This window comes from Pempheris klunzingeri, unplaced genomic scaffold, assembly GCF_042242105.1.
Source record: "Pempheris klunzingeri isolate RE-2024b unplaced genomic scaffold, fPemKlu1.hap1 Scaffold_131, whole genome shotgun sequence".
NCBI classification, from domain to species: Eukaryota; Metazoa; Chordata; class Actinopteri; order Acropomatiformes; family Pempheridae; genus Pempheris; species Pempheris klunzingeri.
Genome location: NW_027255034.1, coordinates 15,791 through 42,500, shown reverse-complemented (window position 1 = coordinate 42,500; position 26,710 = coordinate 15,791). Strand labels below are relative to the sequence as shown.

The 26,710-nt window shown below is 40.8% G+C and overlaps 4 protein-coding genes across 4 annotated transcripts in view; 2 read left to right on the top strand and 2 right to left on the bottom strand.

Moving 5' to 3' along the window:
• LOC139225370 (leucine-rich PPR motif-containing protein, mitochondrial-like) overlaps positions 1-1,427 on the top strand; it is a gene marked incomplete at its 5' end in the record, with an annotated part of 18,009 nt that extends 16,582 nt beyond the window's left edge. The window contains one exon of the mRNA XM_070856235.1: positions 1,157-1,427. Within this exon, the coding sequence (XP_070712336.1) occupies positions 1,157-1,225 (69 nt within the window). The remainder of the gene's footprint in view (positions 1-1,156) is intronic.
• A 1,912-nt stretch (positions 1,428-3,339) lies between these two features.
• On the bottom strand, positions 3,340-10,012 carry LOC139225371 (ATP-binding cassette sub-family G member 8-like). The gene is made up of 13 exons (XM_070856236.1): positions 9,711-10,012; positions 8,601-8,702; positions 8,332-8,479; positions 7,763-8,001; positions 7,393-7,525; positions 6,982-7,251; positions 6,590-6,749; positions 6,129-6,230; positions 5,764-5,963; positions 4,614-4,690; positions 4,152-4,419; positions 3,897-4,024; positions 3,340-3,736 (listed from the first exon to the last, which is right to left on the bottom strand). The coding sequence occupies exons 1-13, from the start codon at positions 9,753-9,755 to the stop codon at positions 3,599-3,601; spliced, it is 2,010 nt and encodes a 669-aa protein (XP_070712337.1). The 5' UTR covers positions 9,756-10,012; the 3' UTR covers positions 3,340-3,598.
• Positions 10,013-10,186: 174 nt separating this feature from the next.
• LOC139225372 (ATP-binding cassette sub-family G member 5-like) lies at positions 10,187-19,935 on the top strand. Its single transcript, XM_070856237.1, has 14 exons — positions 10,187-10,532; positions 10,910-11,031; positions 11,422-11,558; positions 12,608-12,706; positions 13,473-13,605; positions 14,680-14,819; positions 15,506-15,635; positions 15,799-16,012; positions 16,102-16,307; positions 18,182-18,320; positions 18,482-18,555; positions 19,188-19,299; positions 19,484-19,596; positions 19,751-19,935. Exons 1-14 carry the CDS (start codon positions 10,363-10,365, stop codon positions 19,933-19,935), a joined length of 1,974 nt encoding a protein of 657 aa, XP_070712338.1. The 5' UTR covers positions 10,187-10,362.
• Positions 19,936-20,669: 734 nt separating this feature from the next.
• On the bottom strand, positions 20,670-26,212 carry LOC139225375 (cytoplasmic dynein 2 light intermediate chain 1-like). Its single transcript, XM_070856240.1, has 13 exons — positions 26,187-26,212; positions 25,957-26,080; positions 25,835-25,869; positions 25,402-25,471; positions 25,218-25,306; positions 24,768-24,966; positions 24,352-24,420; positions 24,015-24,092; positions 23,738-23,817; positions 23,362-23,432; positions 23,140-23,237; positions 22,794-22,886; positions 20,670-21,007 (listed from the first exon to the last, which is right to left on the bottom strand). Exons 1-13 carry the CDS (start codon positions 26,198-26,200, stop codon positions 20,945-20,947), a joined length of 1,083 nt encoding a protein of 360 aa, XP_070712341.1. The 5' UTR covers positions 26,201-26,212; the 3' UTR covers positions 20,670-20,944.
• Between the last annotated feature and the right edge of the window lie 498 nt (positions 26,213-26,710).

Here is a 26,710-nt window from a genome sequence, read left to right as displayed (position 1 = left end):
TCTGGAGTGCAGCTCTGCGATGAAGGCTTTGACAACTTTATTTCTCTTTCTTCCCTTAACACGAGTACAAACAGAGCTAGATGTATTATTTGATCATCTGCTCGTTTTCGAACAACACGACCAGAAGTTTTTACTCTTGAGTAACATTTTTGTGAATGAATACTTGAAGCCACAAATGGAGCAGGGCAGGCGGCTTTATGGAGCAGTTTTATGCCAATGATCCCAGATGCGCAGCTCGTCATGAGCAGGGGACGTTTCATCAAGTTGAAACAAGAAATTTATGACAAGTTTGTGCAGAAGTTGGGGTTCGACTTGAACAACTTGTACAGGAAAACTCACAGAATACTCAGATTTATTATAATACTATAAAAATGTTCTTGCTTGAGTCCCTATTACTCGAGATAATAGTCAGAAGGGACTATTTTCTCAGTAGAAAGGAGCTCCAATGTTCACAATAAGACTGATGGACTATCCACATGTATGAGTATGAGGGAGACCATTTCTGGAAAAACGTGTTGCAGCTGAATTTTACAAATGTAATTTTTAATGGCTTTTAGCCCCAGAAGTGACATTTCTTTCAGCTAAACTGTGTGTGTGACAAAATCTCAGACGGATATCTCAAACCTGGACAAATAAAACCAAATCTAGTGGGAAAATATGTTTTTGTATTTAGGGTGAAGTGACCCTTTTTGAAAGTGTTTCAAACCCCTGCCAGGATCTCTCTCCTCTCTCCTTCGATAGTAAACACGGCTATTTATCGTCATTAATTACTACATTAATAAGTAAAGGTACATTGTAAGAAGCCGGCCTAATCTGCAAAAAAGCTCCCACCTTCTACCCTCCAAGAAACACCCACCACAACACTTTGTCTGGATCAAAACACTGATTAATTAGCCAGGAACAGAGGCAAAGAGCGAAAGTGTGTGTGTTTGGGGAGTGTGCTACAAATCCCTTATTTGTGTATTAATGGGGATTTAAAGATGAAACGAGACAACCTGGTTGGGGAGTGGGGAGTATTTAGACAGGCTCAGGAGGGCTGCTTACTTTTGGAAAGAGGCGAGACAGAAACACACACACTGACAGGCAGGTGAGCGTGCGGTTGTTTGTTTGGTATAAATTTGATGCTAAATCCTTTTTTTTTTTTTCCTCTTTCCAGGAGTCCTTTAAGTTTTATGCAGACAAGCTGAAAGAGCAACTTCCCAAAGCCAAGAAGACGGAGGAATAAACATTCATCCCCCTCTCATTTAACCTCCATCCAAATCCCACTGTCTCCTTTTTTTACATGATTTGTTTGAGTTGAAATATTTGGTATCGTGTTAGAGCCGTTGGATGTTACACTCTCCGCTTTGCTATTGATAATGTTGATGATGAAGGTGATGGTGATGTTGAGAATGTACAGAAGTATTTATGCTAATAAATGATGTTAGGAATCCACATTCTGTGTGGGTCTTTGTGTGATTTAAAGGGTGCATAGAGCTTTTTACATTAACGATGCTTCAGTTCCATTTTGGTGTCCCACTGAGTCCACGTCCACGGCACCAGGTCCTGAAACGTCTGAAACCACAGTGCTGTGAGGTTATCAAATACACCTGTATCTCACTTCTAGTATACTGTCTGTGCTGTTACTGTACGAGAAATCAGCATACATCAAACTGCAATTTTAGAAAGCAACTGCAAATTAAACTACAGAAGGCAAAATGTTACTTTTCAAAATAAGTTTTTTTCTTAGTTTTCTGAGGCGCTGCTGGATCAGTTCCATTTTACTTGTCAGGAGGAAACTTTTCACTCCATATCTATATCCATATCATATCTGACTGTTAAAATTATGATAAAAATTATACACACGAAACCTTTGTGAAAGTTGGTGAATTATGATTGTGTTGTACAAGCAGGAGCTATTCTGCTACATAATTAACTTACTTTTGATACTAAAAGTGCATTTTATAAATACTAATGTCCTTTTAGGTAACAGCTCTGAATGCTTTCTCCTCTAGGTGCATCAAAATCACACTGAATCAAAGGTTTTTTAAACATCCATTTTTCTTTATACTGTATGTAGTGTGAATACACTACATACACCAATGCCAAGAATTAGCATCTAGTATGGATATAAGACACAGCTAATGTCTGCTGTGAAAAAGTTATGTAGTGTACCCTCACACTACAAAGAGAGGGGGGGAAAAAACCATCCTCACCCTCCTTTTTTTTTTAGATTAAAATGTCCCAAAAATCTGAATGCATTTGCTTCACAGTAGCATGCTGTGATTTTAATGAAAGACAGTCTCATGCAGTCTAACCCTCTCCTGTCTCCTGACCTGCATCTGTAGCCCTCCGTTGGCTCTGAACTCTTTTTGTTCTCCAACACCAGATATTCCTATTTCATGTAACTGGAGCTGATCTTGACCCTGACCCTGACTGAAGCCGGCCTCACACTGGCTGTGTGCTGGCTGACGTCAGGGGGTCAGGTCGGGCAGTGGAGCTTCACGGGGACGCAAAATAAGGTACAGGAGAAGTAAAATGGTCACTGGGAACTTTTGTTATGTCATTTTTTTTTTTAAATGAAAGATAATCACAATATCAGTAACATCCTTTGCTATGAAGCTGCACAGCTTCAAGTGTCTAGACAATTCCGGACAGCAGAGACTATGACGACAAAAATAAATGCACACAAGTGGAGCAATTTGATTTAATACTCACTTAATTTGGACTCAAACCATGTCGGTAAAATATTTATCAGGCTTTTGCACCAGTGCAAAAACACACAGTTTACATAATCTTCAATCTATGAGGACACAAGTACAAGCTCTTTTTTTTTTTTTTCTGAGTGTTACTTACTAAATCTCTTCTGGGCTTTTTTTTCCAGTGCTTCCTATACTGGCACACATTGTTAAGCTTACCTTACATATATAAAAAAAAAGATAAAGCTGCGGGAAAAAAAGAAGATTGAAAATGGAACAAGCAAAAGCTGCAGATGGATATCTGCCAAAGTGGCGCTCTAATCGTTTGCCAAGACAGAGAAGAGAGGAAGAGGGGGGAAAAAAAAAAACTTTAAAGTTACAAAAGTGCTCTGCTGCCATCCAGCAGCAGACAGTGGTACTGTGGAAATCGCTTCTCTCAACACTGTGAGTACAACTTTTTATGTGGGGCAACTTCTTATTCCCACTTATTCAGACTTTTATATGTTGAGTTTGTTTTGATTAGTTAAAAGGAATTATTTCAACATCAAGAGGAGTCCCTACTGAGGTGCCAGAGTAGTTATATCATCTGTTTGTACCATTAAAGAGTGCAGCAACAGTTTCTGATGTTGAAATTATTGTGAACATCCATCCATGCTGCTTATCTGGGCCAGCAGGCTATGAAAGGTATGTATTTTGAAAATGTAAACTTAAAGCATATAGTATATGGTACTATCCTACTCTACATTAAGCACTTTTTCACTGTAAAACATCCCAATAAGAACAGCAACATGATGATGCAAAGCGTTGCTCTGTGTCGAACCAGTCGACCTGGAACCCAAATTGCTGCTAAAAACACCTTGTGGTGTGTGTGAGAGATTTCAGACTGCTTGGTCTGATTGTTGAAACTGGTCCTGATGTGTTCACCAGTCTTGACTGGACTTCTGTTTGATGAATTTTAGGGACACGTAATAGAGCGCCATGAATCCCACACACACTGCCACCAGGACCAGATAGCAAGAGTACAAGGGGTACTGGTTCATGTTCATGACCTCCACCACCTGCAAAACAATGCCCAGTGTTATCATTTTAAACACTGAAAACTAATTTTAAAAAAAAGAAAGAAAACTGTACTCTTGTACTGTACATGAATGATGATATGTGGAACTGTTTGATTAACCCGTGTATGATTTTGTATGTGTGTGTTTGTCTCTGACTCACGTGTATGCCGTCAACATTGATGGTGCTGTTCAAGAAGGTGATGGGGTACTTGTTGCCTCTGAACTGTACCTGCAGCATGCCCTCAAAACCCCAACGCATGAAGGAGGCGTGAGAGAACCATGAGGCCACTGGGGAATCAAAGACATGCACATGTGTGAACATCACAGACCGACCAGCTAAGCTCTATCGTCACACACGTCTTCTTCAGGCTCCTAACAATTCTTTTAACTACGGACAAGCAACCCGTCTCCTCACCAAGCCACATGTTCTCCAGGCTGATGACAAACCCTCCAGTTAAATAGAAGATGGTGAACAGGGAATTGCCCATGAAGGCTGAGGTCTGCAGGGTGGGCAGCGCAGCAGCTACAAACAGAGCCATGGATCGGCTGCAGTAAACCATCAGCCACACCAGCAGGAAGTTGAGCAGGAAACGCTCCGGAGCCTCGTTGAGCCCGGCCAGCCAATAGATGGGCAAACCGTACACCAAGGTGAACACACAGTGCTCTGGTAACTCCCCCAGGATCTGAATGTGGAGACAGAGTACTTTCAAATATACACAACAGACAGAAATGCAGACAAACACACACAAACATTGAGTTGGGATCCTGGCTGGTGGACACACTTCAGTACTGTGCATCGCTGGGGTGGTACATTACACCAAAGTGGGACTCCAACATGGAGTGAGACTGACCCCTGCTGGAGATGCAGGAGGTTTACCTTGGCGAAGAAGTAGGAGGTGACAGAGTACATGCCGTCCTCCAGCTCGTGGTAGAGCATGGCTCTCTCAGTGTGACCTGCAGAGGACATTTTGTTAGCCTGATGAGGATCATTCGAACCTCTGGTATCAGGCTGCTTTACAGATGTACTGTTCTTCAGTTTGTTGCATGTTTATACACAACACAGTGACAAATAAAGCACATTACATGTGGTAATAAATGTAGTAAACGTAGTATTCGTATTGTGTTTTCTCAAAGATATTCAATATTATTTTGGCCTCTGTGTGACATGCAGGCACTGTTACAGTATCTAGTAGCAAACGTTTATAACTTTTGGCGTCACTTGACCTTGACCTGACTTGAACTTAATGACAGTTGGCCAGACTCCTGCTCTTGATATCTCTGCAACTGGTGTGATTGAATATAATATGATTCAGAGTCCAAGTACACTGTGTCCAGCTCAACAAAGTCTGATAACTTGATGATAACTTTTGCTTTAATAACTTTGCCAAACTGTTCTGAACATTCCTACCCCTGCTGGTTTGTCTTCTTACAGCTTTTCTTCGTAGATCTGATGCACTTTTGCCAACGACGTTCGACGTAAAACTGCAAATGTTGCAATCACAACCTCTGACCTTTTAGTGATTTCTGGTTCTGCATCAAAGATTTTTTTGTTTTGCTTGTTTTTGTGTATTTGTGTCAGTTTGTTTGTATATGGTACGTTGAGATGCTTGTTATAATAGCTATGCTTCTGCAAATCATATGTCCCATATATGTTGATGTAAACTTGGTGTAAATGGCAGGCGAGGTATGCAGCAGTGAACAGACTTCCATGTATTTATCAGCACTGAGTGGCTGCAGGTCTGAACTCATTTCTGTGTTGAAAAGGAAATTGTTTGTTGCAGTATCTTCTTTTTACACACTGCTATGTGATTTTGACAACTGTATTATGAGGTCTGAGAACACCTCTTTTTTCTTCTAATGCTCCATCAAAACAATGTTAATAATTTTGATCATGTTTATAACATCATTTAAATCAATGTATCATTTCTAACAAAGAAACAGAGAAAGTAAATGAACTTCATCAACTCTTTGACTGATTTGCAGACTCACTTTGACTGTCTTCCTCCTCCGCAGCTGTAATTACTCACATTTAGCTATGACGTCCAGCACCACAGCGAATGGGGTGAGAGCTCCGATCATGTAGAGGAGGGCCACTGTGTCCTGAATGGACAGACGCTCTTCTCCTGCCCCGTAGTAGAGACAGCCGACCAGCAGTGACATGAGGAGGGCCTCGAAGCCGTGGACCAATAAAGTAACCAGGTCTCTGAAGTCATTATACATGTGGCGCCTGAGGGAAAAGAAAGAAGGGGAGGTCAGCGTTCATATGTGTCCCTCTTGAGCGCTTTAATACTCATCTGACAGGGTTGTGGGGGTACAACAGACAAAAAAGTTGGGAACAACTGCTGTAATACGTGTGTGTGTGTGTGTGTGTGTGTGTGTATTTTGCTCTTACCTGATGAGGATCGTAAATTGGTGCAGTCTGCCAGGCAGTCTGTTTGTTTGCTTGGAGATGGTGATAACTTCCTCTTCTTTTACCTTGTTCAGCTGCTGAGGACTGCAGGCAGGAGAACAGGGGATCAGGCAGTCTGGAACCAGTTTCCCATAAATTATCAATATTAAAGGAGGAATCTGTAGAAAGGAGCCCCCTAACCCCATTCAGTCATCCAGTCAGAGCATTGGCTTTTTCTGACCAAAACAGGAACCAAAACAAGGCCTGTAGCTGCTCACTGGAGACTTTACATGAAGTTATGTCATTTTTAAATTAGGGAGAGGGGAAGTAATGTGAGGACGAATGGGGCCGAAATTGTAGGACAAATGGAAACGACAAAAGTTGGGAAAAATTTGCAAATGAGTCCATAAGGAAAAGGAGGAGAAAAGTGGCAAACACACACACACACAGAAACACACTGCTACCTTTCAGTGTGTGCCGGTGCTGTGTCGATCCCAGCTGGTTTCCACATGTGATCGTCTGTGTCTCGGACTTTTTCCACAAACTGCTCAGCCAGAACTGTGGCCCGCTCCAAACACTTGGCCTCCTGTTCTGGACTACGCCGGTCAATACTGATCAGATCAACTGGACACACACACACACACACACACAGACCAACAAAATGAAAATATACATAGGCTTAGAGTGACGAATGGGTCATATTTGAGACCATGGATGCGTGTATGACAGGAAAGTCAGTTGTTGGGACATTTCTTGGTCTAAATTTTCCCATAAGGTGCCCTTGAGTGTGGGGATGATGACCAGCCTCAGACATCGACTTAATGCTGTTTAAACAGCTTTCTACATTCACACTAACCATAGAAGTCAGAGGGGTTGCAGTATCGTGGGCAGGGGTATCCTAGGGCAGTGAAGTAAGGCACCATGTCACGAGCAGCGCCACAGTAAACAGCTGAACCTGACGACAGCAGGACGACGAGATCAAACAGCTGGAAGATATCTGATCGAGGCTGGTGGACTGACAGCAGGACCAGACGGTTTCCCCGTGCCAGACGCGACAGTGTGATCACCAGGTTGTGGGCCGTGAAGCTGTCCAAACCTGACGTGGGCTCGTCCAGGATCAAAATACCTGAAAGTTTTGTGACTTTATGATTAAGTTTTAAGCCGGTTTCACACCTAAAAAGCCACACAGATTGAAGGCTGATTGTCCGTAATGAAGGTTAAGAGGGAAAATCAAGAGTTTAAGAGGTTGTGTCTTTCGCTCTCATACCGGGGTTCCAGAGAAGTTGGACAGCTATGCTGACTCTCCTCCTCTCTCCTCCAGAGACTCCCCTCACAAAGTCATTTCCCACCCTGGTGTGAGCGCACTGTCGCAGCCGCAGCTCTGCAATGACATCATCCACCTGCGACAGAAAACAGCAGAGATACAGTTTGGCACATATAACTTATGACAACTGTCTTTCACAACACACAGAGCAGTTGATCTTTTATTATTTAGTGTTTTATCTTACTACATTGTGAGAAAAACAAAAATAGACACACTGCCTCAGCACGGGCTCATAAAGTCCTCATGCTGTGTACATTCTGTGCCTGTGTGGGTGTGGTTTGAGTTAATATTTGTCCATTAAGCTTAATCTTACCCTTTGGTCCCTCTGAGCCTGTGTGAAGTGGGTGGGGAGCCTCAGTTTGGCAACAAAGGCGAGAGTTTCACGAACGGTGAGGTGAGGAAGAAGACGGTCGTCTTGGCGGACATGAGCGATGCTCTTCTTCACCAGCTGGGGCGTGCTGGGCTTCCTGTTGATCAGAATCTGACCGGATGTCATTGTACCGCCCTCATCACGGCACGTTATTATGTCCAGCAAGGATGTTTTACCACAACCTGGGAGAAGATGATTATATTTTTAAAGTAAAAACCATCTTTTCACTACCAACAAAACTCAATACACAAGTCATGAGACATTGACTAGCATCAAAACATGGCAGTTTTTCTTCCTTTCTTTCTAGTTGCACAGGAAGTGTAAAGAAAGAAAATGAGAGTTTTTAATTGTTTCTCTGTTCTGTAATATGTTTCATGTACCAAACTGCAGGCTGGAGTTAAAGGTTTGAGGAAGAACAAATGACATCATCCAGGAAACATTTATTAGCTTGATTAGAAACAGAGATACTTAAAATCTCTACGTATGTGTGTGTGTGTGTGCTTGTTTTTCACCTGAGCTGCCGATGACGGCCAGCATCTGTCCGCTGCGGACTCGGAGGCTGAGATTGTTGATGGCTGTCTGCTTGTTTCCTTTTATCTCCCACGGCAACTTGAACTCTGACAACCTCTCATACCATGGGATCTGAGCTGCTGTGTCCACCTGGGAACACACACACACACATTCACACAAGGGTACAGACATGCACACACATGCCGAGGTTAGAACAGTTAAAAGCTAAAGGTGACTGCGTATGAGAGCTTGGCACCTGTCCGCCAGTTACCTCATAGTGCAGGTTGTTGACCTCCAGCTCGTTGCACCCTCCACTGTAGGTGAAGTAGAGACTGCTGTCTTCTTCAGACGAGAACAGCTCTGTGTCTTGATGCTGTTAAAGAGGGGTTGACAGGTCAATGAGTTTCACAGAGGCAAGGACACGTTGGATTCTTTTATCTGTATCCATGTCAGTCCTATAGAACAAACTGCAATAAAATCTCAGAGAGTAAAGACCAATAAGAATGGAGGAACGAATAAGAGCCACCAGACACTGCAAAGCCAACCAAAGACTTTTGTGATCCTTAAATCTCTCCAAAACAATAAAAGTACAAATGCATGTTTCAAAATGCAGCATGTACTCAGATCTACTGAACATACTCTACACTGTATTGTACGTATGTAGTATATATTGCACATTCTGTAGATGTCATGTAAAATGGCAGATATGGCTTCTAGTGACATGGACCTACAGTTTTAAGACCTCCTGCTAGCTTTTCTTTAGCACATTCACAGAAGTTGACAGTGTATGTAGTTTAGACCTTGGAAATTTGGTCATCCAGCTGTCCTAGTCAGTTTTATTTAGGCGTGGTACCTGAAATATGAGAGTAGAACCTGTGGGAATCATAAGTCTCCAATGCTATTAAACCAGACTTCAGGTGAAACTTAAATAATTACAGTATTTTTACTGTATATCTAGTATCTTTTTTAGACAAACCCTCCTGGTCTAGCAGAGCATAGTTTATAAAAGAATGTCAGGCCCATGGTCTCAAAAATGTCACCAACATAGATTAGCAAAATGTTCTAATGTATTTGCATTGTGAGAAAAACTGGAAAACAGAAAAAGAAACAAGAACATAGTGACCTAAACCTGCAAAAATAGAAGTAAATCCTAATATGCATCAAGCACCCATAGTTACATTTATTCTAATGTATTCATTTTAAAATATTACAGATTTTCTATGTACAATTGAAACTATTTTGGTATTTGCATTTTCACTTGAAACATTGAAGCAACTGTTATTCTTTCCATTTCCAGTGGCAGTCAAAAAATGTTCAATCACACTGGGCTCTTTTGACCAACATGCCAACATGTTTAGGTGATCCCATGTAGAAAACTGACCTGTGAGGAGCAGTTTGTATGACTGAGGCTGGTGTCAGTGACCATGATGATGCAAGTTATTGGTTGATGTTTGTAGGGTTAAGAGGTCAACGCTCCCCTTTTTCTACTTTGCTCTGTTCCTCTCTTTTTTCTTCTCTACAGAATGTGCCTTTTCTGCTCTCCTGTTCTTCCACTCGTCTCCGTTTCTTCTCTATGATAGATCGTTCGACTCCAGTCCAGCTGAAGATCTTCTCTTGTCTCAGCTCACAAGACTTCTTCCTCAAAGCGTCCAAGTTCATGTCATGTCAGTTCTTCGTCTGCTCTGTCCCATCAGTCATAGCTTTTCTGGTCACAGCGTACAGTTTGAGGACTGATGTGAGACTGACTGCCAGTGAAGCTACTCAGCATGTGTGTGTTTTTTTGTCTTCATTATACAAGTCCAGATCAAAGTTCTCTGAGATAACGCAACATTCATTGTGTGTTTATGGTTCCCGAGAGACACCACTGCTCTCGCACTGCTGCTGAACAGGGAATGTGCGCAGAGAGACAAAATCTGGGCCTGTAAGACGACTCAACTTTAGAACTTCACATGTTGTTTTGCAAGTCTTGTGGATATGAACAAAGAGATCTGAGACGTACTTGATTTGGTTGAAGTAGCCGACTGGACGGAGACATGGACAGATTTTACTCCATGCAGACGGTGGAGCCAGAGATTGGGAACAAAGTTAGAGAGTCCTTCAAGTATGTGTCGGAGGTGAAGAGGGATGTCAGGAGGGACGGTGGAGAGGAGCGATCAGAGCCCTCCTGCTGTCTCAGTGTCAGCAAGATCTCCTATACTGTCAGGTAAATGCTGCAGACACAGACAGAGTGTAGAGGATGACTGAGACACAGATCCAAAAAAAGGATTTACTACATGGTATCATACAGATACAGATGTTATATTATTATGCATATATACTGACAGGTGTGGGTTGAATTATTTATAATTCTATGGGTTTAACTCTCATTTCCACTGAATCAGCAGAAAATAAATGTAATGTGTAACTCTTGGAAACTATGCAGTGTAAAATAAAACACATTGCTCATTGTTGATAAATACTTGTATATACTTTGAAATCAAATGATGATCATTTTGATATCGGACATTGATTCTGAGAAATGTTAAAAAAAATATTGATGTTAAAAGTGTGTGTGTATATGTGTGTGTGTGCTTCGGCCAGTGAGCGTGTAGGTCCGTGGTGGGACCTGCCTTCATACAGGAAGCGCTGGACTCGTCAGATCCTCAATGATGTCTCCTTCCAAATAGACAGTGGGCAGATCATGGGCATACTTGGCAATTCAGGTTTGCACTCGCAGTTAAAAGAGCAAACTCTATTAGAAATAAGTCATTTTAAAAAGTCTGACGTTTTTACCATGCAATAAGATCACTTTTAATGAACATTGTTCTCAATTATTTACTAACTAAGAACTCAGCTATAAAAACAGTGTGACAGCACTTTTTATTCATGCTGAAAGTCAAATTATTTGGTTATGAACACTGATGAAAACTACTATTAATAATGAGGCAGCACTCTTCATTCAAAATATGTATATATGTAAATATGTATAGAGAATCCTTCTGTTGGCCAGTATAAATATTTCTTAAATATGTGACTAGATATATCCTGTTTTTTATTGTATGCACGTAAGTATCAATGTGTGTGTGTGTGTGTGTGTACTTTGGGTTGTAAAGGTTCAGGAAAGACCACATTGTTGGATGCCATCTCAGGGAGGATTGGAAACTGTGGTACACTGTTGGGTGAGGTCTTAATTAACGGCAGGAAAATGAAGAGAGAAGAGTATCAGGACTGCTTCTCCTATGTGCTGCAGGTAACACATAAACATATTTTGACCAGTTGTTGGTGAAATGTAACTACTGAACTATACTCAGAGTACCTCATTATCTAAAGCAGTGTTAAATAAAATATTGCCAACACATTACTAAAGAGACTTAACAGTGGTTTGAAAGCAGTTAGCACCTTGCAACATGCACGAACATCCACATTTCACTTTGCCCTAGTTCTCATCACACACTGACATCAGGTTAAACTTTGCCCTATAGTGTTAGAGAGTGGCTGCATGTAGACAGTTCGTATATATTTAAGTTGCCTGTGGTTGACCACCATAAATGTGGAACCACAAAGTCAATGAACACACACCATACTGCAAAAACTCCTGAAAAGGTTGCCCTGGCCTCTGGATGAAATTAACTAAAGACCCTAGCTAGCCTCCTCATATACTTAATCTCTCAATGAGAGGTGCTCAAGTGTATCCAAAGCCTGAATTAAAAACACTGGCTTAAAACTGGCCTTGCTTCCTTTCAAATCATCTCTCTCTTCTCGCTGATAGCAACCCTCCTCTGCTCTCTAAGCCTCGTCATTAACTTCCCCTGCTAAGCTGTAGATGAGGAGGTGATATGAGCTCCTGATATTAAAGTCATTCAGATGAGAGACTGAGGAGAAGTGGGATTGGGAGCTGCCACGTGTTAATTGAAGCAGGCTGCAGGTTCAGCAGGTTCAAACAAAGGATGTGTGTATGAATGTGTGTGTGTACGTCTGGGGCAAAGGTATGTTACAGCTCATTTGAACACACACATATGGAGTTACATATAGCCATTATACTACAGTATGTGAACTACATGGAGGAACAGAGAGGTTTTTTATATATATATATATAGATATATATGATGATCTCTTGATGGAGATAGTTGTCATTTCACTAGAAGCAGTGTATTTTATTATGTAGTGTATTAAAGTACAAACGATCCATGAGGTGTTTGTTTGCCTCACTTAATCTCTTACTTGTTTGTTGTTGCCGTTTCTTGTCTTTTTCCTCTCCTCTCTCCTCTCTCTGTATCTCTGGGTCTCTTTCTTCTCCAGAGTGATAACTTGTTGAGTTATCTGACAGTGGAGGAGACTCTGACCTACACAGCCCAGCTGGCCCTGCGGAAACACTCGGCCGAGGCCATCAAGAAGAAGGTGACTCTCGCCTCTTCTGCTCTGTCCAATCTATCAGTTCTCTTTAGCTTAGACCTGGCATGTCTCCCTGGCAGAGAAAATACAAAAAGACAAAGAGACAAATGAAGAACATTACAAGGTTTTCAGAAGTATTAGTGCTTATAACTTTTTTTCTTTGTTGAGACACTTTGCAGGGTGATGTTCTGCTGTATATTTGGCTCATCCAAAATATGGTTGAGTCACAGTTATGTCCAACATCAGCATAAATGATAATATAGTATCATAACATTTAAACATTATTTTAAATTCAGTGAGTTGGATTTTCCTTGTCTAAATGCACACATACAAATATACTAATATCTATACTGTACCAATATGTTCTGTGCAACAGCCAGTCATTAGTGCTAGGTCTGCCTACCTAAGCTGGTGTGATACCATATGGGTCCATAGTCAAAACATCTTAAAATCTCCCTTCTTATGATCACAGCTTGCATGTTTTGTCAAAAGGGTCAAAATTATACAACTTTCAAGGCATTTCTAGCCTATGTCCATCATTTCTAACTTATCCTTTTTACTTTATTTCAATATTTCCTTATCATGTTTTAATCCGAAGCAAAGATCAACCTCCTGGCCCTGTACCTCAGAGCAGAAATAAACAGAAAACATTCCTCCCACTAATCAAGTGAACTAACGAGACCTGCAAGTACATTATTTACAGTAGTCAGTTGACTTGTTAGCAGTAGTAATTCTTTTGTCACCTGACCCTTGACCTCTGGCACCTGTATAGGTGTCGGCAGCGATGGCCGAGCTGAGTCTGAGTCATGTGGCCCGCAGTGTTATTGGAGGTCGTGTCTTCCCAGGGATCTCTGGAGGCGAGAGGAGAAGGGTCTCCATTGCCAGCCAGCTACTTCAGGACCCAAGTGAGTACCTCTGCAGCTGGAATACGTCTGAGGACAACTGAAGGAGTTTTATCTGTGCATCGTGACCATCAGACTTCCAAAAGGTGCAGCGGCTGCAAATTTAAATCATGTTGCTGAGGGTATTCAAAGTAAAAGCCATTATCCCATAAATTGTCATGGCTTTACAGAACTGTGTGCTCAGAAATAAAGAGATATGGAGTAGATAAACGGAAGCATTGGAGTGATTTTCTTAAGCTTTTAGACACATAGGACAAAGAGTAGACAAAGGGGGCTGTGACACAATATCAGAAAGATGTTGCACACTCTGTTTAGTGAATCACTGTATTTAACACATGATATTTCATTCATACACTGCTGGAAGCAACAGGACTGGAGGCATGAATGTGCCATCCTGAGAACAGAAGAAAGTTCAGGAGAAAGACCCGTCCTATCCCCAAAGAGTTTTAGAAGTCCACACTGAAAAACAAAAGGATCTAAGTAAGAGAGGAATGAGGAGGGGGCAGAGAAAGGGACTGAGGGAGAGATGGAGAAGAGTAATGAAAGACTAAGTTATCACACCACTGAGGGAATGAGCAGAGACCCACCTCTGTGTGTGTGTGTGTGTGTGTGTGTGTGTGCACTTATGTTCATCCCAGGTGTAGTTTATCAGGTCTACGGTCCTCCAGGGAGGATGAAGGGTCTCAGTCCTCATTCAGGATTAGAATGGTCCTGGACACACACACACAGAGTCACACACAGAGTAATGAGGAGTTCCCATTCACTGCCTCTCCAATCAACCAGGAAATGAATTAATCTCACAATTAAAGCATGTGCTAATTCCACTCTGCTTTCATAATGCAAAGAGGCAATCTTTTAATTGTCCTAATTAGAGTAATTAACTAAAAAAAAAAAGAACTTGCTTATCTTCACAAGTTGAGTTGGCCCTGCTGAGAGTCCCACATGTGCCACTTAATAAAAAGTGCATTTAAAAGTTTCTAACTTAAAAGAAGAAAAAAAGTTACTGTCCTGCCTTTCTCTTCGTCTCAGCGTTTCAATGTGTGACAAGCCAACACACGGGTTATGATGTCATTGCAGGGGTGATCCTATTGGACGAGCCGACCACCGGCCTGGACAGCATGACCGCCAATCAAATTGTGGTGCTGTTGGCAGAGCTGGCCAGGAGGGACCGTATCGTCATAGTAACTATCCACCAACCACGCTCCGAACTCTTCAGGGTGGGTTTCAAGATAACCTGGAGAGAAAAAGAATTGAAACTTCCTTTAAAGGATAGATTCACATTACTTTTTAGCTCATCTTAAAACAGTATTGACGATGTTCAAATGTACACTGCAACAGTTTTTGGTCACTGTAACTGTTCCTCATCTCCAATCACGTTTTCTAATGTGATTTTAATGGAAATGAAGGGGGACCTCATTCTTTGAAGCTGAAACTGACATGCTGACAAATCAAGAGGGTATCATCCAAACAATCTTTTTAGGATCTAATTTCTACTCTTTGTTTCAGTGGAAACTTTTGAAGATCTTCACTTTATTTTTCCAACTCAGACTGTTGCAGCCTCATAAAAACTTTAGCTGAACTTTTTAATTAGAATTTTTTAATTAGAACGAGGACGGTGGTCTTTGTCCTCCATCTCTTCTCAGTCATTATGGTCAATAGAAACAATTACAGTAATCAAAAACATCTTTCAGTGTACATATGATTGGCATGTCAGTGTATTCACACTTGACAAAAATGTGAATCTATCCGTTTTCTATTAAGACAAAAGATTATGTGTTGTAGTTCACTTGATATCTGTTTACTGATTAAATTAAACTGTTTGTTGGTGTGTATTCCACGTGTGTGTGTGTGTGTGTGTGTGTGTGTGTGTGTGTGTGTGTGTGTGTGTGTGTCTTCCCCCCAGGTGTTCAGTAGGATAGCTATAATGAGTTGTGGAGAGCTGGTGTTCTGTGGGCAGCCAGAAGAGATGGTGGATTTCTTCAGCCAATGTGGATATGAGTGTCCAGAGTACTGCAACCCCTTTGACATCTATGGTATGAATTATGAATTATGTGGTGTCTGTATTATAGCCACTCATCTGTGTTAAAACACAAACAAGTAACGAATATGTACATGTTGAGAATATACAGTATCTAAAAGAATGGAGTGTGTGTAAAATGTACATTAAAATATTCCGATTGCTGTGATGTTAAACAGTTGACTTCACCTCAGTGGACACACGCAGCAGTGAGAGGGAGGCAGCCACCTTCAATCGCATGCGTGAGATCACTTCATCCTATCAGAGGTCTGATATCTACCAGAGCATGCTGAGAAAAATGGAGCAGAGCCTGCAGCGGGCAGACAAGCCGGCCATCCCCTTTAAGAGCAAAGAGTCACCCAGCGGTGCAGCCAAACTTGGAGTTCTGCTCAGGTCAGAGCTGTGCTGTATGAACATGCACCTGAGGACACGCATGCTTTCACGCGTGTTTACATGTATTTCCATGTGTGTTCTGTGTGCAGGCGGACAGCAAGAAACCTGTCCAGAGACAGGATGGGTGTCCTGATGCGTCTGTCCCAGAACCTGATCTACGGTCTCTTTGTGGCCTTCTTTGTGATGCATTTAGACAACGATGTCACCAAGGGTGCCGTGCAGGACCGCATCGGCATCATCTATCAGAGCATTGGTGCTTCGCCCTACACTGGCATGCTGAACGCTGTAGCTCTCTGTGAGTCCCACCAACACCATACATCTGTATTCACTTATTGTAGTGCAGTGATACATTTCAGGCAACACGCAAATACTGTACATTTTCCCATAAGACATTACTATGAAGTAACAGCGTGCTACACAGGCAGTCTCTCTCACTTTGTCCAAGGCAAAATATGAAACATAAATCAAGTGGAATGAGTTGCCATATTTCTAAAGTTATAAATATTTACATTAGTGTGTAGGATGACTTCAGGCAAATTCTGAAGTGCATTAAGTGTGTGTGGTCTATCATCTGAATAAAAGTGATCTATTATCTTTGTTAAACAGCATGTCTGAAACATCTTTATCTGAGCTGTGTAAGCTCTCTTATCTCCTTCTTCAGTGGGTGAAAGGGATCTGCAGTCTGCAGTATTTTTGCTCCCTTCAGCTAAAATGTGCAAAGTCTAGCTTGGATTTTGGTTTGGTCGCAGTGCCTAAAGAGACTTTATGCACTTTCAGTGTCTCTCTAAGGTCAGAGTAAAACATTAAGTGACAGGTTGTAAGTTAACCAATAGCAGTTGGTCTTCAACACAAATGTGGCCAAATGTCAGCATGAACAAAACATTTCTATTAGAATAACTTTAATTGCATTTGTAGTTTTAGCCCTACCTACAAGGGGGGGGGGGTGACCTTCACTCCATTTAGAGCTCAGTGAACCTGAGTGCCTTTTTACCTACAGACCTGCACTATCTATACTACATACATAATCTGAGTGTGCATGTATTTGTATCTCTCTGTGTTAAAGGAGTGCATGAATAGTATTTATAGTAGCTGCTATGACTTCAGGTAACCTCAAATACAGACAAACCTTCACACATAATGCTGTATAGACGCAGAGAAAAAAGGAAGAAACAGCTAAACAAAGCTGAATCTCAGCATTCTTTTTAACTCAATCTGCCCTGCAAGAACTACTACAAACTACAAACACTGAGAATATAAAGCATTGCTGTGTGAGCTTTATATGATTCCTAATTCTGATATTGTGATGTATATTTTATGTGGTGTATAACTTTAATTATTGAGGCTAAGTCACTCTTGTGACATTATGTCAGTGAGAATTTCCTGATCAAACTAACTATAAAGGAAAACACATTTTGAAAGGTTAGGCAATATATGATAAGTGGAAACTATCTTTTCTATCAACTATTTTATGCATACATAAGATTTTTGTTAAAAGACAATACAGACATTAACCTGTGAAGGATATTGGCTGTATGAGGGGATTATTTCATTCTCAGTTATCAGCTGAGTCTACAATCTTAGCTTTAGGGCTCTGGCTGTCACGGCTATTGAGGATAAGAGACTTGATAAAACTGGCCAGAGCAGAAGTCACACTAGAGTTTAAAGGTAATTAAAAGCACTCCATAAGCACCCAAACAGCCAGAGGTAGTGATAGGGGATGTCACGCTGACCTTGAATTCCATAGATAAAGACTGAATACAATACCGACCAGTGGTTTGTTACAAAAAGCAGGTTTACTTACTTGTCTGGATAACTTTGATGAGTAAAACCAAGAACACCTGCAAATCTGGAACACAGATTGCAACATGCATTATTCATTTTTAATGATTCATCCCTTGTAAAGATCAAGATTTGACAGTATGATTCATCTACCGATAAGTATCAAGTACTGACCCTGAATGGGATAGTGAAAGAAGTACTCATCCAGTAAGCGAATACTAATTTACTTTCTCTGGTCATTATAACCCTAATTTATCTTAATACCATTTACAATAGACTTCCCCCCAATTTTTAACATATTCATCCATTATAGAGCTTTGTGGGTTTTCATTATTACATTTTCTCGTCTTTTCCACTCAATTCACTCTCTGTCTCTGCTTTTGTCAACAGTTCCAGCTTTGCGGGCCATCAGTGACCAGGAGAGTCAGGATGGTCTGTACAGTAAATGGCAAATGTTCTTGGCCTACATCTTCCACATTCTGCCCTTCAGCATCCTCAGTGTTGTCATCTTCACCTCCTTCCTTTACTGGTGGGTAGTAAGTCTGCATGTGTCTTTGTTTTGGAGGGTAAAAGCTGCATAGTCAGCGTCCCTCAAGGATTTAATGAATCACGTTCCATATGTGCACCCTCTCACCAATAAATCATCTTTTGTCTCTTCTGTCTTTTTCACCCTGCCTGCTTTCCACTCAGGACGGTGGGGATGCACCCTGACAGCATACGCTTCCTGTGTTTCACTGCAGTAGTCCTGGTGCCTCATATTATAGGTGAGCTGATTAGATCAAATGGACAATTTGCAGATTTTCAACCAGCTTTGTATCATTTCAATGCGGGTAGTGTATGCAAATGAACAATGTTTAACTTTGTTTAACTTTCCTCAGTGTTGCCTTCCCCCAGAGCTGCCCGCTTGTCATCCAACTCGACATCTGTGCTAATAGCAGTAATATTTTATTGGTAAGTCAGTTTGATTTGATCTTCATCTAGTGCCATCAAGTTGGATGACAAGTGGAAAGCTCTCGGTGCAGGTGACATGGAGGAAAGTTAAACATGGTGCATTCATATCTGCCCTCACTGTAATGATACAAGTATCCCTTCAGGGAAAAACAGCGATATTCTTTTCATTCAAAGCAAAAGATTATCTTAGTTATTCAAAGTACATAATGGGGACATCTCCATGATTTGTATCTCTAAAACTCTTAAAACGTGTCTTAATCAGGAATTTGCTGCGAATACTTTGACAAGGACAGACTCTAAATTTTCGGTTTTAGAAAGATCAGTCTACAGTGGTGTGAAGCCTTACAAATGTGTTTGACTTAAGTGGAGATCTCATTACTGTCATGGTTCCATTGTTTATGGCTAGTTGTATGTATTAGTATGTTTGCTTTTTTCTGTTCCTCAGGTGAGCTGCTGACAGTGGTGTTATTAGGAGTGGTCCAAGACCCTAACATGGTCAACACTGGAGTGGCTCTGCTCAATATTGCAGGGATCCTGGTGGGATCTGGCTTCTTGAGGTGAGACACCAAATGTGTTTTTAATTTAATTAGTAAGTTAAAGTAACCACAACAAGCCCGTTGTGATTTGATAAGACAACTTTTTCAGGTCTTAAATGTAAATTAAGATATTATAGTGACCACTGCTAACTTTCCAGACACATGCTAACAGTAACACACCTTCCTCTCCTCTTCCTCGCTACAGAAGCACCCAGCAGATGCCAGTGGTTTTCCAGTGGCTCAGCTACCTGACTTTCCAGAAGTACAGCTGTGAGCTGCTCATAGTGACCGAGTTCCACGGACTTGACTTCACATGCAGTAAGTTCTTTTTACCGTGGGGTCATCCTGTGTGTCCACCTTCCCTGTGAATTGACAGAGACCCACAATTATAATAATTTCACTCTTGCTCAATGCTTGAATTAGTGCCAGACAACTGCCAACTCTTTCTCTCCGGTGTGCTGTGTTGTTGCAGATGTTTCCAAACCTTTGCCAGGAGCCTGTCTGATCACTCATGGCAGTCAGATCATTGATGAGGGCTATCCTGGTGCTCTGTCGCGATACACACTAGACTTTGTTCTCCTGTACTCCTTCTTCCCTGCCCTCCTGCTGCTGGGCACGATCAGCTTCAAGATCAGAGACAGGCTTGTGCGTCACTAAACCCATAGATACACGTGTGGGAGAGTCTTCTCTTTAAGCAGGAAGCTAAAGTGAGCTTGACTCTGAAGATTTGCAATAAATTTAGGGTTATACATTTACGGTATTCAGAGAAGATGAGGTACACTTAAGTACTGTGGCATCTAACATCACATCATCTGTGTTTCCACTCAACTCTTTCCTCTAAAATTCAAGGAACATTTCTGTGTAAATACTAACCATACAGTGTCAGAATCAAGTATTCCATAGTTCAGAGCAGTGATGCAAGTACAAAACTTCTGTTCAACATTTTCTCTAAAAAACAGGATGAGAGGTGTACAGAGGTATACAGTACAGCAGAGTTCATTAGTGTTGACTGGTATGTAGACATGGACAGTCAATTAAATGTCAAATTAAATGATATGACAGCTACAGCAGTGAGGCCCCAGCACTAAAATGCACCATAAATCAACCTAATTGGGCTCAAACGACTGAGACAGACTGAGCTAATTCAACCTGAAGTTCTGTATAGTTTAAAAAGGCAGTTTCTGCTTGCAACAAACATTTGCACTAATGTAACGTCAAATATTTTTACATAAAACTATATATATCAGTCACTTGAAGCTTAAACTATAAATCAACAGTCTGACTGAAAATTGAATGATGGACTGCTGTGTATCACTGAGTATCAGAAGTAAATCAATGTTCTAAGCACTAAAATGTCACTTTTGTATTGTATGCATTTCTTTTTTCTTTATGCAGTGATTGTAATGTATCATGAATAGGAAGTGATGCTTTTTGTAATAAAGTAAAATTGTTTATTTTTTAGAACACATTTTATCATCAGTATACAAGTAGTTTTGTTATGTTTTAAACAGCATGTAAAAAGATCTCTAACTATACAGTTGTATGGATTGTATGAGTTACAAAGTGGTAAAAAAAAAAATGACACAAAAGGAAATAAATAAATGCGTACTATATTTACATTAATATATGGTGTCTGTGTGTGTGTGACCATAGAGCTGATTATCGCTCATGTCTCCAGCTCCAGTCCTCTCCATGACTTCGCTGCATTCCTCTTATACTGATCCAACTCCTGAAAAACAAACATGAAGCATTAATTCAGGCTTCATCAGGAACCAGACAGGTCACCTGAGCTATTTTTCTGTTACCTCCACGTGGTCTAAACTTTGGAAACAAAGGTTCGCAGGGTTGTGCCATGTAATGAAGAATGCTGATTCTACAGAAATATTGAAAGCCTCTTTCAGATTTTGACAGTTTTGTAGGTTTTGCATTAAATGCATTTATATTGTATATTGGTAACTTTGAAGGTCGAATGAGTAGGATGTACAGAACCAATGTACAGATTCATTCAAAAATTATCCCTCTCAGCCTGAAATTATGACCCACTACAAGTGTGTGGCAATGCCTCCATCTGCAGAGATCCTGCCCTGTGCCTGTAATTCCTTGTTTCGCTGTGCTCCAGACGTTTCTGGTTGTCTATCTGTGGGCTGTGAGTGTGTAGCCCTCAGCTAACAGCAATCAGGTGGCAGATTGTAAGTACTCATCTAAGAGGAAGCTGTGGAAATGGTGGAACCAGCACTGAAAAAAACTGCAAATATGGCAAGGTGGCACATCAAGAGGACAAAGCTCTTTCCAAAAGTAGAATGAATCTGGGGTTGGCTTGTGTTAGCAAGCACCTAACTCTAACCGTGCGCTTCTGGTCTAATCTGAATGTTTTGTTTATCATAGGATTTTTTCAATCCAGATGAGCAGAAGAATTTGAAGATTGTAGAAATGCCTTGTTGTTAAATGACCTGGATTTTGAAAGACTGGATTTTTTCTTCCAGAAAAAACAGATGCTTAGCTCTGTAACATGAATGTAATTATTACACATAAGAGACACAAACTGGGGCTAAGGATACATAAGCTCAGACAAGAATATTAGAAGAATATTATTTATGAGCCATACATACAAGACAGGGATACATGAAGGTTATCTGCTGACAATCTGCTCTGACATGCAAATAAGCCTTCACAAAATTTTTCTCTGTACGTGATTGAATCAACTTTTACCCCATTTCTCTTATTGGTTATCCAGACAAATCACAACATGTGCAGTCCAATGGAAGATCACGATGACCAGCATCAGGTGAGAGTCAGTCAGTGATAACAGCAGTGTGACTCCAACAGGTTACTGCAGTTCAAGTGCCAGAGTGGCACTAAGGCAGACCGGCTACTAATCTCTGAGGTTATATTATGGTCTGTTAATGAGGCCGTGACATAAACACAACTACATACGAGTTACCTAAAGACAGAAGGTCACTCTGGAGCACTAGCTCTGTTTGAGAAAGGTGTGGAGTGCATAAGATTTATCTTTCCAATGAAGAGTGAATTCTCACATATTCAGCTTAGCTTGGGTAGTAGAAATACAACTAGACCAAAGTAATATACTCGTATAATGTATATAAATAAAATGTTGTAGACATATGGAGCATATGGTTTGGGGGCCTGTTATTATGCCTTAACTAAGAGCCAGCAACAATGACAAAATTTAAAATAAATTGTAGAAGAAGCTACTTCTTGCTCCGGGGGTTTATGATTGAAAAATCTTCCTGGGCTTCCATTGAATCTAACCCTTTTACCATCTGTTACCTCCTACCTAAATGCTTATTCAGGTCACAAAGCACAGATAAAGGAGCAGGTATTTCTGATGAACACCGATTGACCATCGTACTACCAACTTGTGAGTCTCAACACTGACTGCAGCAGCACAGCCTGTCTACAATCACAGGTGAAATATGTGCTTTGCAGTATTATTCCAACTGTGCAGCTATGAAGTAATACGACGTGAGCATGTTTGATTGGTCAAGAGGAGTTACCTGGTCTTTCTGGGCTCTCATGGCATCAATCTGAGGTTCACTGTACTGAGGGTCTTTGGCTGGATCCTTCAGTTCCCTCTGCTCGCTGGTATTCTGCCAAGACAAAGACAATTGGATAAACAGAAGCATATTAAAAATGGACTGTTAACAGGGATATTTGTTCATGTAAACATGCATGTTTATGAGATGCAATGCAGCAGTTTATGTAGAAACACAGTCCGTGTGTGTGAATATGATTGTCCAGTGTGAGGATGGTAATTTTGTTATTTTCTTAAACATCACAGGCTAAATTAGGTGCATTTTGCAGTACTGATAAAGAAAAAGATGCCATCATTGATTAAATTACCTCTTGGGGAAAGACACGCTCGTAGATTTTCTTCCAGAGGTCCTTTGGGTTTTTTGCATGCAGAGAAGTGATGTCCACATCAGTAGTAGGAGGGGAGCCTGAAGTAATGGGAGCAACACTGTGTCACACAATCCTGTTCACATCAACAGAAACAAATGTCAAGGCAGAGGGTGGCTCTAAACTGCATTACTGTTTTTAGCCACTGAGTGGTGTTGTGCTCACCGATTTGGCTAAAGGAGTCAGAGCCTGCTGGGATGACGAGAGGTTTGGTGGAGTCACAGGACACAGTTTTCCTGACCACAAAAGAAAAAGAATGAAAAAACACAACTTCAACCAAAAGTTATAAATGAATAGTACAGTCACATACACAACTATTTATTTTATTTGAAATAAATAGGTGTGAAATATATTTTATCTTCCATTTATTTTCCATTTTGAGTTGTCTCTTGAAAAGCTCTTCTCATATCATGTGTTTGATAAAATCTGTTGTATATTACAAAATCTATTATAGCTCAAGAAAAGTACAAATGAGAAATGCAATTGGGAAATCAACCAAGTATTACTGATATAAAGTACAATGCCGTGTTCTCCTCCTCACCCTCTGTCAAGACCAAAAGCCAGGTGGGAAAATAAGTTCTTGGTTTTTGACATTAGGTTCTCCGACTTGATGCTGGTGAACTGATGACAAGATGATGCACAGGAGCAAAAAGAAAAATGTAAATCTCAAAGAAAAGTGGACCAGCAGCAGTTAACAGAACAGATGGATTCAACAGAAACAGAAAACAAAAAAAGATTAGAAAGAGTAAATCACAGCCTATTTTAAGCAAGTTATGTTAAATGTAAATATGCTGCATGTGTAGTAAAAGCACACTTACAATAAGAGAGGCGGCGTAGTAGTGGGCAATAAAACGCAATGTTTTACTAACCACTTTCTTCTTGTCAGAGTCAGATTCCTGCAACAAAAATGGAAAAACGTCTCCCTGTAAATGTGTTGCACAAATTATAGCAGGATCCAAGAAGAAAATTAAGTGAGAAAGTTGCAATGTTACACAAATAAATCTGAGTGTAAGACACCAAAGTTTTTAACAATTACTTTGCCAAAAGAACTTTAAAATTGTATAACAAGCATTTGAAATTTCATGAGATGTACGTCATTCAGCCACCATAAGACAAACTCCACAGCTAATGTTTAGGTTGAAACATGTGTTTTACCTGAAATATGTCATATTTGCTGCCAATGATGAGCAGAGGAACAGGAAAGGGACTGATCAGCTCTCTGTCCTGTTGACAGAGACACAGATACTCAGGATACATGTATCATCTCACATGTGCACTGGATAATGAAAATTGCTCATCAAGGCTAAGAATTGCCTTAAATATGTTATTTTTACTTTGTCCACGCTATAAGGGGAGATCTGGTGAACCTTTTTTTTTTTTTAATATATCAAAGTAGCTGGTTTTCAAAATCTTGGTTTATTTTTAGCTTTGGTCTTTTCACATTTAAATTTGTGACATATAAGTCTGATGTATAAGCATTTCTCAAGTGGTTCATGCATTCCAAAACTTTAAATATGCTACTATATGTTGCCATGGACTGGCCAGAAGATTATGTTAGCAGGACGTCTTACAGGATAGTCCTTAGGCAAGACTCGTGCTGCTGAGTGGACCAGTGCCTGCTGTTTGGCTCCGGGTTTGGCCTTCTGTGCTTGTTGTGTCTGGGAAGACACTTTCTCCAGATGAGCTTGTGTGGCCTGCAGTAGCTTCTCCATGGTTGCCCACATGGCGTTGGGTTTAGATAAGTCCAGAACGAGAATGACAGAGAGAGACCTGGGAAAAGACAGGAAGGGCTATGTGCTCTGGCAGGATATAAAGGAGAAGGTGTTCTCAGGCTCAGACCACGAAAACACCCTTCTTTTATGGGCATGACAACACTGTTCAAACCAGACTGACTTTAAAACATAAATTATATTCCCATTTGAAATATGTCACTCTCTGACCCTGACTCTAAAAGATCAGTGAATAAACAGTGAATTGTGAAAGACATAACAAGACCTCAGGAATGCATTTAAGTGACCTACCTGATGTTGGCAGGAGTGATGGGGATCTGGACCAGGTCTGACAAAGAGATCCCTCCTCCCAGCTCCCATAGGTGGGCTATGTCTTTGGGCTGAAAGAGGAATGGGATTGCATGTGTCTCAAACATATTTTTCCAAGGGATTTGTCCAAGAGTCTAAGTGTCCATGACCAGCAGGACTTCCTTACTGTGTTGTGTCCTCGGGCCCGTCTGCCAAAAGTGTACTCCAGCGCCAGAGTTGGCTTGGATGGTTCATCCCTCGTGGATTAAAAAAGAAAAAAAACAGTATCATTGTTGAGCAACAATCTAACCTAAGTCAAACCTAACAAAGCGATCAATTTACTAGCACTGAAAAAGCCAGTGAGATGCAGCTGAAAGCTTTGATTGGTGTTAAGTGGAGCTTTGAGCTCGGATAATAAACCTTTTCCTCAAGATTGAACTTCAATTGATCAAAGCATTTCTGTTACTAACTGGTAATGTTTGCTTGTGAATTGGATGAACCGTCTCTTTAATATTAATCTGCATACAGACTATGAGGAGGGTTAAGAGCAGGTGTGGTTTTAATCATAAGGCTAGACTCGCTCATTTTTAGATGAAAGTGGACCACACATACTAACTCACCTGTCGAGGCATCTGAGGAGAATGGACGTTTTACCCTGAACAAAAAGAAGCAAAGGTGAACTTACTAGCAAATAACAAGAGTGCCAACAAATGTACTGTCTGTGGTCTGGAGACAAACATACCCCAGCCTTGCTTCCTATCAGAAACACGGTCCTCTCGCTGACCGGCTCTCCTCCATCCGCCTCTCCAGCTTCAGTCCCCCGGCTGTGGACCTCCGCCGCGGCTAGCTCCCACAGCGTGTCTGAGCTGACAAATACGAGATCGAGCGAGACGTTGTTTGAAAAACAATAATGTTATAATGTCTGTGACAATGTTACAAATGATTCAAATGTGTATACAAACTGATATTCACCTTATTTTTGGCATCAAATTTGATATTTTGTGGACAAGCTAGCTAAAGGGGTACAACCAAACGAACCGCTTGTCAACGTTGCCAGAGTAACGGCGCATATTGATGATGTAACCTTAATTTATGGGCATTGTGGGAAATGTAGTACCTTCGTCGAGACATTCAATTTTCGTGTTGCTCCATCTACTTTTACAGCTCCACGGAGGTTAAACCAATGCAGTTTACTTTTGAAACGTAATTCATCTTTAAATGTGTTATATCTCTTTTTGTATTTAAAAACTCAGCATGTCCAGTTTGGATTTCATGCTCTAAATTGAATGTAACTACCTTGTATTCCAGGGTCACTTTCATTATCTTTTGTGTGCCACACAGGTCACAACTGATGCATCTCCCACTCAAGGGCAATTACAAAGAATCAATACAATGAAATGTGATCATTTATTCTGGGAGACCCTGATTGCAATTTTGCAAGCCATGCATTTTCTGATACCTTTAATAAGGACTTGTTGTGGTGTTTGTCCCAAGTT